General features: G+C 39.1%; 2 protein-coding genes across 2 annotated transcripts in view; both read left to right on the top strand.

Moving 5' to 3' along the window:
* The window catches only part of LOC118215092, an 800,072-nt gene that overhangs the window by 17,577 nt on the left and 766,031 nt on the right, over positions 1–16,464 (top strand). The gene's annotated exons all lie outside the window — the stretch shown is intronic.
* Positions 5,150–10,530, top strand: LOC118215103 (NLR family CARD domain-containing protein 3-like). The gene is made up of 3 exons (XM_035395541.1): positions 5,150–5,288; positions 8,098–9,579; positions 9,853–10,530. The coding sequence occupies exons 2-3, from the start codon at positions 8,203–8,205 to the stop codon at positions 10,162–10,164; spliced, it is 1,689 nt and encodes a 562-aa protein (XP_035251432.1). The 5' UTR covers positions 5,150–5,288; positions 8,098–8,202; the 3' UTR covers positions 10,165–10,530.

Genomic DNA, 16,464 nt, shown 5'->3' on the forward strand with positions numbered 1-16,464 from the left:
AGAATTAAAACCCAAGTCTTGTGGGTCTCTTCATTTTTGGCAAAATAAAAGAATGTATTGCTTTGTCTACATCCAGAGAAGGGGCAATGCTTAGGCATTTTCAATTTAGCTTGCCTAGCGTGCACAAAAGTGGCAAGAGCATTATTTACACATTACATGTAGAAGACTTTCACTGGACTTAAGGGTTTGTTGCATAACTAACACCCAATGAACCCTGCCCATTGCAAACCTGGCGTTTAGCCAAGGGAGAGAGCAAGCCAATTTCGGCACAGGCTTTTATTTGTTTTTTCTATTTTTGTTTTCTGCAATAATCGTTTGAAAGTATTTCTGGGCCATTCGGGAATGTAAAACAGTAATAAAATGACACATCAGCAAAGAATTCACAGATTGTTATACAGATAACTAAATGCAGTGAAATGTTGCAATGGATTTACCAAGACATCACAAAACCTTTCCAAATTGCACATTTTAGATAACGTTTTGAACAGGTTATCTACACTACAAAAGAAGTTTTCTGCTCTCAAAATCGCATATTTTGAATTAACAACTGAGGTGAACATGTTTTTGGGAGTTAATTTCTTACAGCAGTTAACATTATGCTAAATGTTGAAATACCAATGTTACAGTAGCTGGCAGGAAATAGAAGAAATTATAACAGAAAACTAATATTAGTTTGAGTTGAACTTGCTTTGCTGCTGCTGCCGTTACTCACTTTGCTAGAGATTTCATCCATTAGAAGCTTTGCAAAAGAAAGAGACGGTCTGGTCTGTATCTGTTGCTGCTGCAGTGGCTGATTGCAATGTCAGCTGCAAGTGTGTTGTTCACATTCCGAACATTCCACTAGTGTTTATTAATGGGACAATTTCTTGGTAAACATAAATACAATATGAATAAAAAATGTAAACAAAAATGGTAAATATCTCAAAAATATTTGTACTACTGACAAGAAAAGCACAAGCAACTAGGTGAAGCTATGAGATAAAAAAAGATTTCAGTTGCTGAAAAACTGTAGTTTGAGTAGCGTACAAGATGTTGACTTGATGTGGAATAAGAAGAAATAATAAGGAGAACACTAAATTCACATCAGTAAACTTACATGCCCACCAGTAGGGCTCTCACATGGTCTAGAGCACACTCTCCAAACCAATCGGAACTTTCTCAATATGGAAATAATTCCTCTAATTGAGATTTGCTTTTTCGAGCTCTTCAATTACTGTTATCACAGTGAAAAAACCTTTTCTTCGATCCACCATAGTTATGAATTCATTTCATAGTACAATGCTAAGCTGTTTTGAGAGCGAGCTCGCTTCAGTCTGCATGCACTCTCTGCTTGTCAGCACAATCTGCATTACGCACAGGGAGTGGAGGCAGATATGCACTTAGGTTACTAGCAAATGGCAGGACCCACAGACAGCAATGATGGCTCATTTGACAGGTGACAGTCTTGTTTAATTCATTCTGTAACTTGATTGACTTAAAAGTAAACCTATCGCTGTTCAGATAACCAAATGCCTACTGAACAAAATAGTATATGTAAAGACAGCATCGGGTGGTCAGATATGCCGGCCAAGTTTCAGGTTGATGCTTGACAGATTGAGTTGAAAATGGAACCTGAACTGGCTAACAGTCTTAACTTGAATATGAGCAGGGGCATTTGGGATTACAGAAATTCTTACATTGACAAAAGACCCATAAAGATGCAAGTATTGGATATACCAAAAGTGTAAGTGCATTACATATGGAATTTAAAACTTTTTTCTGAATGATTGTTTTTGTGATCTGAGGTGCTGTTCTGACAGCTTAAATGGAATACATTTTTTCATGCACTTGTCAGTCTCTTACATTAGTTATGTCTCATGGGTAACCTCTGTACATACAATGATGAATCCCAGTTTGTGTCAATAAACGTTTAATGAAACAACCATCATCCTCATTCATCCAACAAATACTACAACAGGAAGCCTAGCAACTGCTAATGGGTTGGTTATTGGCTAGCCAGCAAGCGATAGGTTCTTAATCAGATGGGTTCTTAACTAGGCCAGCTAATGTTATCTAGTTCTTGGCATGCTAAGTGGCTAATGTTGCAATCCCCCAGCTGAATAATGAATTAAAAGCTAAGCAAATGTTCCAAATGTTTGAGCACTGGATCAAAATAATGACATGTTCATTTCCCAATGTTAGTTGCTAAGAGTAGCTTTAGGCAGTGCAAAATGGAGCTTTAGATCATGGACGACACGTGTGCACTTCAGCGTGACTACACATTTCTCGCAGGAATCGTAGCCAGTTGACTGTTAACTTCACTGCAGTGGTGATCGGACTTACACGAAGCAAGGGCTAGTGTGATGTTAGCCTTTATTAATCGCAATTCTATGAGGCCGTATGATGTAGCTAGCACATCTGTTTACTGTTACTTGTTCAATGGAATGTTCAAAGTAAAGCTGATCGATTAGTCTAGCCAGCTGACATCTTTATATTTAAAGCCAAGTTCACAGTGAAACATAAGCAGGTCGAATCGCAAAACTGATCATTCCAGGAAGCAACTGGTAGTTCAACATCCAAACTCCTCAAAAATCCCCATCTTCAACTGACTCCCATACAAATTTCTCACAATTTCCCCCATACCTCCTTTTAAAATCCCCCATCTGTCATTGACCCAAACATATTTTTATTGTAATACTTCCCCAAATAATGTTTTTAAACCCCTACATTTAGGGGAATGTTCCCCAGTCTGGCAACCCAGTCATCAACCCTGCTACCCCGGCAGCTGTATAGCTATCAATGCTAGGCATATGTATTAGTATTTGCTCCTGTGCACAAATTGCTGAGCATAAGATATAGCTAGCAAGATACAGTTTGTGACAAAGGAATGACTGTGAGTAGGCTATTCACAGTAGTCTAGCTAGCTGTCCCTCTCTAACTAACACATACACATGAGTAAATAAACACATTATGTATTTATGTACTGTGTGTGACAGAAGACTTACTGAGTGTCACAAGGCTATACGTATTCAGAATGGTCTAACTAGCCCTCGCTAACCAATATAAATGCATATTATCTAAGTATTTATTATGTGTGTGTCAGAGGAATGGAGTGTAGGCTATATGTATTCACAATAGTCTAACAGCTAACATCTTTTATCTTTATTTTAATTTTTAACATTTTTTTTGCAAGGGATCGCAATAATATTTTTAAAAATGTTCTCACCCACGTCTCTTCAGGGGCTAAGTACGTACTAAAATATTTACCTGGATATGTAAATACATATTTTGGGTTTGGCGGTGAATGGATCTGCTTCAGGTATTAGTGCACGCACCAGGGTGCATTACCCTATCTAACAGGGAGTACTATACATCTCCCCTACTAAACAGGAGGAGTACCAGTAAACCCCCCAGTATTTAGGAGCAGATCCAAACAGTAGGTGATGATGGGGTGGTGGAGGGTGAGTGCAGTTCTGAGCAGCAGCAGTGAAGCAGGCAAAAGCAGTGCAGGCAAGCAGCAGCACTGAGAGGTCTATTGTTGGCTTAAAATGGCGCTCAATTGGTGATGTGTGCCTGTGATTGGATGGGTAAGAGAAGAGTGTTGTATGTATGCAATTGGATGATTGTGGAAACGCGTGAGTATGCGGTTAATGGAGCCAACCGATTTGTCAGCTGCGATATTTGAGTTTCCTGACAGAACTTGCTTTGTGCATTCTGTGCGTACCACTCATTCATTTCTAACTCTGATGTGTGTACAAGAGAGAAACTATGCAAATGGTTCAGTACACATTGTGTAAAACAGATTCTTCTGGATAGAGCTGCTGTAAGAGGATGATTTTAACTGGAAGCTCTGTCTCCATGTGCTGTGAGTTTGAGCTGCAGTAAGAGGATGAGTTTAACTGGAAGCTCTGTCTCCATGTGCTGTGAGTTAGAGCTGCAGTAAGAGGATGAGTTTAACTGGAAGCTCTGTCTCCATGTTTTGTTCACAGGATCCAGCAGTCACTGAAGTCCAGCCCTTCCGAAGGGAAGAGTTCAGATAAATTATCTTCCGCAAAAAAGGTATGAGATCATTTTTAATTGGTTATGTGTTTTCTTTGTGCAGTAAATCCATTTGAGTATATATAATGCCTATATAATTTAGTGCAAGAATAATGTTTACAAGTGCCTGACATTGCCCTTAACATTAATAACATATTGCACCTTATGCAATATATATATATATATATATATATATATATATATATTATTCATGACCATCTAAAGTGGAATATCATATGAACACAATAAATCAGCTTTTTACTTAAACATGCAATAAAAAATGCTCTATTTTAATGATCTTAGCGCATGGTCTAAAGTGCATGGTACAAGTGCATTTAGGTTTTGCCCAAACCCACTTATACTCGTTTAACAATGGATTATTTGAGCACAATGTAAGGCACTGCCAGACAATCGGTCTTACCTCCTGAGCTATGTCGCCCCTACATGTGTAACCATACAAGTCACATCACAAAATGTCAATGTTATGGTTCACATGTATTATGACCTATTTATTTGTCATGTGCTCATTTATTATTGTGATGCAGCACACCTCTTCATGTGTTTATTTCACATTGATACAGCACACCTCTTCATGTGTTTATTTCACACTGATACAGCACACCTCTTCATGTGTTTATTTCACTCTGATACAGCACACCTCTTCATGTGTTTATTTCACACTCTGATACAGCACACCACTTCATGTGTTTATTTCACACTCTGATACAGCACACCTCTTCATGTGTTTATTTCACACTGATACAGCACACCTCTTCATGTGTTTATTTCACACTGATACAGCACGCCTCTTCATGTGTTTATTTCACACTGATGCAGCACACCTCTACATGTGTTTATTTCACACTGATACAGCACACCTCTACATGTGTTTATTTCACACTCTGATGCAGCACACCTCTTCATCTGTTTATTTCAGTCACTCCTGCGCAATCTGATGATGCTGAAGAAGGATGAGTTGAAACAGTTTCAGAGCCATCTGAGTCAGGATTGCCCAGAATGCCTTAAAATTCTGTCTGAAGATCCTTCTGTACTGGATAAGTTTATGAAGATCAATAAATTATTTGAGAGTCATCAAATTTCTGATTACCCAGAATGCACTGAGAGAGAACGGGAAGATTCTGAAGCTGTGTACATAGTTGAGAAGATGCTGGAGACCTGTGGCAGTGAGAGGTCTCTGAAGATCACACTCCACATCCTGAGGAACATGAAGCAGAAGGATCTTGTCGACTCACTGGAGAGAGATGAGCACAGTAAGAGTTTTCCCTCACTGCTACTGTGTGTCCATTAGAATTCTGAACTGAGTTTAGATAGCAAATCTAACAATGATTTATAGCATCTACACTTTCATAATAGTGTTTTACATTGACGATATTACATATATAGAATGCCACAAATAACATGTATACAAAGGCATTTACATTTATTAAAATATTGCCTCAAGCAGTGATTATGGGGACAAGTAAATGAACAAGATTAAATGTCCTTGAGGGGGGTTAAATCTTTTGCTCAAAAACCAGTAACGAGACTACTGTCCCATCAGACAGACTGCCCTGAGTTTGTATCCAGGAATCAAACTCAGCAGTCAGTATAAAAGTATTAGATTATAAGGACTTCCGGGTGTCTCACGCTGTAAAGAAGCTCGTTCCAAAAGCAAAAGCATGACCCTGCAACGGGGTGTTTGAGTCCTACTTGTGCGCCTGCAGATGTGCAAACCAAGAATATGACGACCCCTTTATCCTATCCTATTTATTAATTGTCATTTAATTCACCAAATTCATTGATAGGTCAGTCTACAGAAAACTGGTGGAATCAACCAACAAGTCAAAACAAGCTCTATATTAGGTTTTAAGATTAGCTAATTGAATTTACTACAAAGCAGTCAAATAGATTAATGCGTTGAAATCATACATTTTTTATTGAATGCAGGCTCACTACTTCTAAATTACAAAACAGAAGACATACAACAAAACATTAAACAATTGATTATGAAATACCAGAAAAGAGAGAGAGAGAGACTGATAAGCCAGACCTTGCCAAAGTGTTACCCTCTTCCATCGATATATTTCTGTGTGTTCTCTGAAACTGAGACTTTGAATAAACTGAATAAAATAGCTACATGACAACTGAGTGAAATATATCCGATTTGTGTGTGTGCGGTTCCAGCAAACCACCAAAGCTGCGCGTTCTCTGAGGAATTGATAAGAGGAGAGTGACAGTGCATATTGCACTTTGCATTTCTTTAACTACTTTTTCTGTTTTGCGTTTTGTCATGCACATTTTAGCGCTTTTCAAAGTGTTCCTGTAATATGCCTCCATACATTTTCCCTTAGCCTATATAACAAAACCGCTAAAAGTTAGAAATACAAATGTTAAAATTGATTCAGTTGTGTACTTTACTTCAAGAAAATAGTTTTGCAATGTACGGTTTTGTAAGCAGTAGTACGCAGTAAAACAACGAGTCCTTACTAGAGTTAAAACATTACAGGTTGTTGTAAAATATCTGACCTGCCCCCAACACGTGTTTCAAGCAACTTTCAATATAGCAAGGGATGTTGTGTCTCCCCAACACAGACTGCCCCCAGGTCATGTGCAGGAGCTTGTCTTTACAAAATAAAACTTGTGGAAGTTTGAATAAAGCATAATGGCTGAACATGTATTACACCCCTGGAAGCTTTTTGTTTTTTTCTTCTCACTACCTAAGCTTATGCAAATCAAACATACAGCTAAAGAGGAAAGAAAAAATACTAACAAACAAAAAATAACAAAACATTTTAGCCTAACATTATGTTGTTTTTTTAATTTCATTAGGGGTTCATTGAATACAGTAGTTAATAATCAAGATGAGAAACATTTTTTTAATGATAAAAGCATTTTTTCAGTTTAATTGACTTCACTGTCCCTTAGGTAGGGGTGGTGGGGTTCATGCAGTTTGTAAGAGTAAGAATGGGTAACTGTGTTTTGATTCATGTAATCATTTTTCCTATGTCTCATTAACCTACGTTTAATGTTACCTGGTCTGGCACCTGCGTTTTCAATACAGTGATTTAGGGTTTCATTTGATGCATTTGCCTCTACGGCAGAGGTTCTGCCAGCCAGAGGGAAATAGGCTACTTGCGGGGTTCTGACAGTAGGAGGCAGCAGATTGTAACTTTTTATCTATGTTTTTTCCTCAGAGACAGCTTCCATCATTCTGCATTGAGAAATTGTACTTGATGTCACACTGCGTTGTATTTCGGGGTGACTGGCCATCTTTAGAGGAACGCTTAGCTCTGTGGTTTTGAGATATCATTCGTACGCTATTTGGGAAAAATAAAGTCCCAGCTAATAGTGGTCTGGTATCGGGTACCATACTTTAGGATAGTGGTCAGCGTAGTCGCCATTCAAGTATTTTTATGGATCCGATCCCTAACTCTCTTGTCATATTGTAAGTCTGCAATATAAAACCTGTGTAAGACACTGGTCAATCCCGTTTTGGCGATTTTTCAGAAAACATATTTTTACAGTTCATTTTTCATGTTCAATGTCAGAAATGCTTCAGCTATAATCAAATAGCAACATATAAATTGTTGACTTGCCAGTAAATAACAGCAGTTTTCTTTAATATGATTCCAAAAATTAGCTTCCCTCTTCCGTGTAGCTAGTCACTCTTGGAGGAGGGATACCTACACATCAGACACTGGCAGTAGGTTGGGAATCGAAAAAGTGCGTTCTCCTTTTCACCATAAAAAAACCCATTTGTGTTCATTCAATCAAAAACGATTATAGCGAGAGTGACAGTGACACTGATGCTCGTGCAGCAAGAAATTCAATTTCAAGGATGGAATGTATGTAATACTGTGTGAGGGGTGTGTTACACACTGTGATAAAGGCGTGTATTACTGTGTGAGGTGTGTAACATACTGATAGAAGTATGTAACACTATGATACTGTATGTGTAAAATACTGTGAACACTGAGTGCATTAATATTTTTATTGATTGTTTCTTCTTAAAATCTGTTAATTGAAAGGGAAATTTTAATCTTATTTTAAACAGTTATTTATCATATTTCCTCTTTTCAGATGAATCCATAAAAAGAACCCAGCAGGAACTGAAAACTCATCTGAAGAAGCAGTTTGAATGCATATTTGAAGGTTTAGCAAAGCAGGGCAACCAAACCCTTTTGAATGATATCTATACAGAGCTCTACATCACAGAGGGGGGGAAGTGGGGGGGTTAATAATGAACACGAGGTCAGACAGATTGAGACAGCATCCAAGAGTCAAACCACACAGGAGACTGCAATCCTCTGCAATGACATCTTTAAGCCCTTACCTGGACAAAAGAAACCCAGAACTGTGCTTACAAAGGGCATCGCTGGCATTGGGAAAACCGTCTCTGTGCAGAAGTTCATTCTGGACTGGGCAGAAGGAAAAGCCAATCAGGACATTGATTTCATCTTCACTCTTCCTTTCCGAGATCTGAATTTGAAGAAGGAAAAAGCATTCAGTCTAATGCAACTTCTGCAGCACTACTTTCCACAAGTGAAAGAGATCAAAAATGTTGTAGGTGATGAAGTCAAAGTTTTATTTATCTTTGATGGTCTGGATGAGTGTCGACTTCCTCTAAATTTCCGAAGCAATATGAAGTGCTGGGATATAACAGAGTCATCATCAGTGGATGTGCTGCTGACCAACCTCATTAAGAGGAATCTGCTTCCCTCTGCTCTCCTCTGGATCACCTCCCGACCAGCAGCAGTCAATCAGATCCCTCCTGAGTGTGTCCACCAGGTGACAGAGGTACGAGGGTTCAATGACCCACAGAAGGAGGAGTACTTCAGGAAGAGAATCAGAGATCAGAACCTGGCCAGCAGAATTATCTCACACATAAAGTCATCCAGGAGTCTCTACATCATGTGTCACATACCAGTCTTCTGCTGGATTTCTGCTACTGTTCTGGAGACAATGTTGGGTAAAGCAGAGAGTGGAGATCTGCCCAAAACGCTGACTGAAATGTACACACGCTTCCTGCTCATTCAGACTAATGTGAAGAATCAGAAGTATCATGGCACTGATGAGACAGACACAAAGAAGATGTCAGCATCAGATACAGAAATCATCCTGAAACTGGGGAAGCTGGCTTTTCGACAGCTGGAAAAGGGCAATCTGATATTCTATGAAGAGGACCTGAGAGAGAGTGGCATTGATGTCAGTGAAGCTTCAGTGTACTCTGGGGTGTGCACAGAGATCTTTAAAGAGGATTGTGGGTTGTATCAGGAGAAGGTCTACTGCTTTGTGCATCTGAGCATTCAGGAGTATCTGGCTGCCTTGTCTGTGTTTCATTCATGTGTAAATGAGAACAGAAATGTACTCAGAGCAGAAGAATCAAAACCTCACAGTGACAGAGTGCAGCTGTCTGAGTTACACAGGAGTGCAGTGGATGAGGCCTTAGAGAGTAAGAATGGACACCTGGACCTTTTCCTCCGATTCCTTCTTGGCCTCTCCCTGGACTCCATTCAGACTCTCTTAGGAGGACTACTGACACAGACAGGAAGCAGATCACCTGTAACAGACGCACAGACACAGACAGAAAGCAGATCACCTGTAACAGATGCACAGACACAGACAGAAAGCAGATCACCTGTACCAGACGCACAGGCACAGACAGGAAGCAGATCACCTGTACCAGATGCACAAACACAGACAGAAAGTAGATCACCTGTACCAGACACACAGGCACAGACAGGAAGCAGATCACATGTACCAGACACACAGGCACAGACAGGAAGCAGATCACCTGTACCAGACGCACAGACACAGACAGAAAGCAGATCAGAGAGCATTGAGAAAACAGTCCAGTACATTAAGGACAGGATCAGAGAAGAGTCTTCAGCAGAGAGGACCATCAATCTGTTCCACTGTCTCAATGAACTGAATGACAACTACCTAGTGAAGGAAATCCAGAATTCCCTGAGATCAGGAAAACTTTCTGGTAAAGAGCTGGAACCAGACCAGTGTTCAGCGCTGGCCTTTGTGTTACTGATGTCAGAGGAGATCCTGGATGAGTTTGATTTGAAGACCTACAACACATCAGCAGCAGGTCATCAGAGACTGGTACCTGTAGTCAGGAACTGCAGGAAGGCCATGTGAGTATTATGTCATTAATAATGTAGATGATTGACCACATATTTTCCCACTTTCAATTTCTAGTAAGAATAAAGTGCAATAAAGGCAAGTGAAAATTTGGTTTAAAAAAAAAAAAAAAAAAGATTTCTGAATCAAGATGTTTTAACTAGTGCCCTCATTTGATGTTTTATATCCAGAACATAAGAAGCATCAAATGCAAAGCCTCATCACTTATCATATATTTAATTTAATTTACTATTACTATTTACTAATTTAATACATTTACTAATTATTTGCAAAGATAGCAATTGTGAAATAAATAAGGAGTTTATTGATATCAGAGTAATCTGATAGATCAGCCTTTATCAGAACATACAATTCAAGCAGATTAAAATGGAGAGGGGCTATATTAAGTTACAGAATTAAGAAAAGGTGCCCTATTTTGGTGACAGCACAGGCACAAACACACCTGGGTGCGAGTGGAATCGGTTGTCTCGTGTCTCGCAAATAAAATATTTGAATTTTTTCAAATTCACCAGGGTTGTTACTTTTATGGTCTGCAGTTAATCTGGTTGTGTCAACATGGGTTTGTTGGTGCAACTGGGGATGTGTCAATAGAAACATTCGGCACTGTGTTAGTTTGGTGTTGAATAATGCGTTTGCAGTTAAACCAACCCATACCAGGCTTTAACTCGTGCTATTTTGGCATTATAACTGTGCCACACATGTGAGTCCATACACACATAACACAGATAAAAGAAATATTTTGTTTATTTCAGTTGAACTATTTTAAAGGAAAGCTGTATTCAGTTATGCAGTCCAATGCCAGCTATTTGGGCAGTGGTGTTAATTGTGTAAGCTACTTGAATGAGACAGGTGGGAGACTGGCTTTACACCCCTCAGATAGTGTTTACAATGAGCCCAGAATGCACTGGAAACTTGCTTTTAATCATGTGTTTGGCTGGGCTAGGTCAATGATTGAGTGGGCCTATGGAATGTTGAAAATGCATTTTAGAATTTTGGATGGATTGGGTGGTACATTACTCAGCCCTCAGAAAGTCAGTGCATTCTTTGTGGTGTGCTGTGTTCTACACTACATAGCCATACACCATGGATGTGACAGACCCTCACAGAGGACACATTACAGGACTTTCATACGGAGAGAAGCAGAGTCGCATGTGACGATCGCTACAGATATTACAGAGCACAGAGTTCACGAGAGAGTAGGGACTGGTTGCCTGTGGAGCCGTTTCACTAGTGAGTGTTCATTCATCTTATCAAGTGCATGTCTGAAATGAATGACACTTAGTTGAAGTAAATAATATTTTTGTTTATTTTAAATAGTGGTGTGAAACAAAAATTGACAGCAAAGAAACAAAAAAGCTCTAGTAAATCCAGACAAAATGCTTCATTCCTGTCCTCTGGTGCACAAGCGCGATGCCTGCCTAGCTGAAACAGTAGCGGCAGCAGCAGGATGGAGAGGCCAACTGGAGGCTGTCTCTGCCAGCTGCCTCCTGCTCCTGGCCAGTCTGGGAATATTCTCCCTGCGGAACTGTTCTTGGGAACAGAACCATTTATTATACCTATTAGCACTGGCATATGAACAGAAAATACACTGTTTTTGTTTAAATATTAACAAAATAATGAATCTAAACTATTCAGTTTCATCTTCATTGGTTTGTAGAGCTCCTCATAATGGTAATTGTTCATAATGTTGAGCAGAGAAAATTCTCCCCTTAGATTAACCAGCACGGCGAGGTATATCCATATAAGAAATAGGATTTATTTCTGCAGAAAGAGTCCGGAACCTACACACAACAAGATGGATAACACTGAACTGGAGAAAGCAGGGGCAGTCCCTGCTTTCATAAGCAAAAAGTGTTTTAACAATAACATACATAATTCTACATCTGATTGGCACAAACAACAAGATGGATAAGTCCGGTCCCTGCTTTTATTAGCAAAAAGTGGTTAACAATAACATACATAATTCTGATTGGCACATGGTTAATACATATGCATATTGTAAGATTTAACAAAGTAAATGTTTGGCTGTGTCTAGTCATATAGCATGAATACTGAATAAGCACACGGTGACCTCTTAGTCTTCAGCGTTACATAAACAAGCTTTATATCAGATATAATAGTCTGGTCTTTATCGATTGGTTGCTTTCAGAGTCCTGGGCAGCATGGTGTCATAGCTGGTTCCTCCCTGGCAGGATGGCAGGGGGAGGATAAGTAGGAAAGCCAAGCTCTCCAGAGCTTACATAAGAGACAGAGTTAAAGAAAACCAGACACACACATAGACACACACACACACATACATACAATATTTTTAACTTCTTGTTGTCCTTGGGAGGTTCGGTGCCTGGAGATGAAGGGGCCCTCCTGCAAGGCCAAGGAATTTCGTGTTGTACAGACTTCTAGTTATGCTAGAGAAAACTCTCCTCCCTTCAGTAGAGATGATCACAACACGCTTGCTCTTCAGCCATGGTGACATTAGCATATGGCTGTGTTTCCTAAAGGGAAATAAATGGGGTGATCTGATTGGCAATAATGAAACCAAACCCAACCACACCAACAGTCATTTTATTCTTCTTGAACCTCTTTTATAACTGTGTCGCAGTTGCACTAGTGCCTGGAGTCAAGAAATTACTGAAATACCCAAAATCACCAGCGCCTTGCATTGCTGCTAGTGTTTGACAGTTGTGTCTTGACTGAGAAAATAGGGCCCAATTAAACATCTAATTTAATAACACAAGCTCAACTACATGAACAAAAACGATATTAGACAGTCCTGGAAAGGAAGTAAAAGATAATCATGAAAGACAAAACCAAACCACAGCTTGTCTCTCCCACATTAAAACTGATCAAAGCCAAAGATGCACAGCTGAGAAGAAAGACAAAGCTGAGACACAAGACCAAAGGCTCATGTCTGCTTAACAAGCCAGCACTTTATAGCCTGTATTCAATCAACATTTGTCCTTAACTTGGACTTGGACTTGTAAATGCACTTCATACCTTTTCTTCACAAACTCAGTTTGGTGAATTAATTCAAGTTATTGCTGTAATTGCCAAACTGTTTGTGAAGAAAAAACATTCCTTACTTTTACTTGTAAGTTTTAATTATAAGAACAAATGTTGTTTGTACCCCCTGCCATGTGTTTGAAAGAGGGGGGTTCCCCTTCTCTTCCTGGTCTATGCATAATTAATTACTGATGAGAAGAGAACAAAGGAGAGACTTATCTATACCCCTTTTTATATTTTACTTTTAAGCCACTTGATAGGATAACACTTCTTTTCAATGTCATGATTAAAATTATGTTAAGTTTGGTTTGCGAGGGATATGTTTGGTTATGAATTAAATGTTTGTGTTTCTATGTTGAGTGACTAGGGCAGGCAATGTACCATCTTTAAAGGCCAGTAGTACCACCCTGCTCTCTGCTTTATTCTCTTATAGGCTGACCCAGAATCTCCAGCATAGTGCCTGTAGATAGAGTGCAAATAGGAAGGTATAGGAATCGTAGGATATAATGGGTGCCAGAGTGAGGTCTTCTCAGGGAACTGTTAAATTAGCCTCTAACCCCAGCGCCTGTTCTTGAGTTAATTCTGAGGCTTGTCTCAGGCTAAAGCCTCACCTGTACAGGGATTCTGAAGTTTCCTAGAGCCCAGAACAGGCTGAATGGTGTCTCGTTGGGCACTGCCATCAAATATATCACAATCGCAACAAAATAAATTCAAAGGTATCATTAACAGGTGTTCCCACAGACCTTTGGAATACCTTGTTTCTCTACCTGTCATATGTAATACCAGAAGACCGGACACACAGCTGGTTATATGTGAACAGATCACTTCCTTGTCTTTCTGCTTCTAAAGTGAATCTACTATTAACTGTATTTTAGATTGCAATGCTGTGGGTAGTTTGTCACAGAAAACCAAAACTAAAGAAACAAACTCACTGTCCTCTCTGGAAGATGTGCATTATTATTTTGCATATTTCCTTTTGGTGGTAGCTGTTCCAAGCATTCAACAGCTTTCCAAGTTATCTCACTGTCCACTTTGAAAGATGGCAGCTGCACTTCTGGGATGGGATGGGAGGGTTAAGCCCAGAGAACAGATTATAGCAAAGGTAGATGAGCCCTTTGCCCCAATTCAGAGAACTTACAGTATAAGAAAAGGGGACATTTGGGTCAGAATTACATCTATAGAACAGTCAGAGTTCAGTCCAGCAGGATGTTTAATTTTCAGGTGCAAAATACTGCAGTTGGAGAGTGTAGCACAGACTTAGCACAGATCTTCCTCAGAGCACCATCAACCTTAAAATCCTCAATTTCACTCCTCATTACTGAACACTATCATTGGCACATTTCCCATATTAGATACATGCTTCATGTATACCTAATATAATAATACTATAATATATTAACTCTTCTTTGCAGACTGAACAACTGTGAACTCACACAGTGCTGTAATATTGTGGCCTCAGCTCTCCAGTCATCAAACTCACCCCTGAGAGATCTGGACCTCAGCTACAATAACCTGGGATATTCAGGAGTGGAACTGCTCTGTGCTGGACTGAGGAGTCCAAACTGTAAACTACAGAGACTGGGGTGAGTAGTGCTATGTATTGTGTGATCTTAACTAAATAGTATTTGTGATTATGGTTCTATTCAGTGAAATATTAAAAAGCTCTTTCTCTCTCAGTTTACTCCTCTGTCCACCAGCATTCTTTCTTTGCCCATATATACCTTACTCCTCTATCACAACAAGCAATTGAAAGCAGGATAAAACCTTATGAGGGTTGGCAGGTTTGTGGTTCCTGAGCAGAATGTAAGGTTTCAGGGGAGTCTGTACTATCAGATCACAGGTGATGACAGGATGCTGAATGTCTGATTGACATGGTAAAAGATTGACCACCTGCATAGTAAAATGTTTCAGGTCTGTCACAAATTGCAGTCTTCATCCATCTCCATTATTCACTACCTGCTATGACCTCTAATGAAATCCATACATTTACCCCACTCTCTTTCACACACTGACCTTTTGATGAAGGTGAGTTTTACTTATGTGTGTACATCTTGGTGGGAGAGTGTCCATCTGAACAACATGTGAGCTGCTGTTTAGATGCAGTGTTACATCGTTTAGTTTAGTCACTCTTCTGTGGTTCCAGTCCCAAGTAATAGTCTGGATATTATACCACTGTAAGCAGGCATGCTGTGTGGAATAGTCTGATTCAGAGATCGATGTTCTGGCTCTAGCTCCTATCATCTAAAGGATGACATCATTTACAGGAGTATTTCTTAGATAAGTATTCTAATTCTTTCAAGTGCCCCGACTTATTACATTTTTTGTGCAGTTTATATTACTCCACAAGGTCTACCAAACATGTTGATAAGGGGTTTTAAAAGAAAAAAAAATGACTTAATATATCAGGCTTTCATTATCATTATTATTATCATTGTTACAATAATAATTAAATGCAACGCAATAATTAGCCTGTTATATTCGCAAAAGTGTGCGCGAATGAAATGAATGGATAGATTATAGGGCAAGGACACACAGAACATAGGTGCAATGTGTGGAATTTTCAGAAGACACCACATTTTTAAAAATCTAGTGTCTACCAGCAGTAAAAGTTAGTGGCAATAATCAGTTGTAGTGTTCTCATACAGACACTAGATGGCGATGCAGTGTAATTCCAGTTGATGCCGTGGTTCAGTGGTACTCACTAATTTTCGTAGGAGAGCCGCTTATGAGTAAGACCATTACTCAAAGAGCCATAGAGATTGCAGATATAACTCAGATGTTTTTTTTTTATCATCACTCTCAAGATATTTACCATCTTTGTGTATGTTTTAAAAAATACAGTACCATGCTTTCCATCCTTACATCTCTTTTTATTCTCAATTCATAATTGCATTGCATTATTAAAAGATATAATACTTGTGTGTGAGTGTGTGAGGCTGGGAGTGGAACTCATCTTATGTATGTATGTACATATGCAATTATACATAAGCATTATCAACATGAAATAAAAAAAGTTCACAAAAATGTATATATTGGCCTACTAATAGAGATGAAAAACATCTTTTCCTCTGTTATATTTGTATCAATATGTTTTAGCTGTCCCTTGACTTTCTCCATGCAAAACTTAGTGTTAGTAGTTAGTGGTTGCAATCCTAGTCAAACAATCAAGATGCACATCTGTAAGTCTACTTCTATCTTTTCTTTTGACAATGCTCGTTATAGAAAATGTTGCCTCACATGAGTAAGTGCTCACAAAAAAGCTCATTACCTTCTGCACACAGAGCTTTAAATGGCTGG

The sequence above is a fragment of the Anguilla anguilla genome, chromosome 16, assembly GCF_013347855.1.
Source record: "Anguilla anguilla isolate fAngAng1 chromosome 16, fAngAng1.pri, whole genome shotgun sequence".
NCBI classification, from domain to species: Eukaryota; Metazoa; Chordata; class Actinopteri; order Anguilliformes; family Anguillidae; genus Anguilla; species Anguilla anguilla.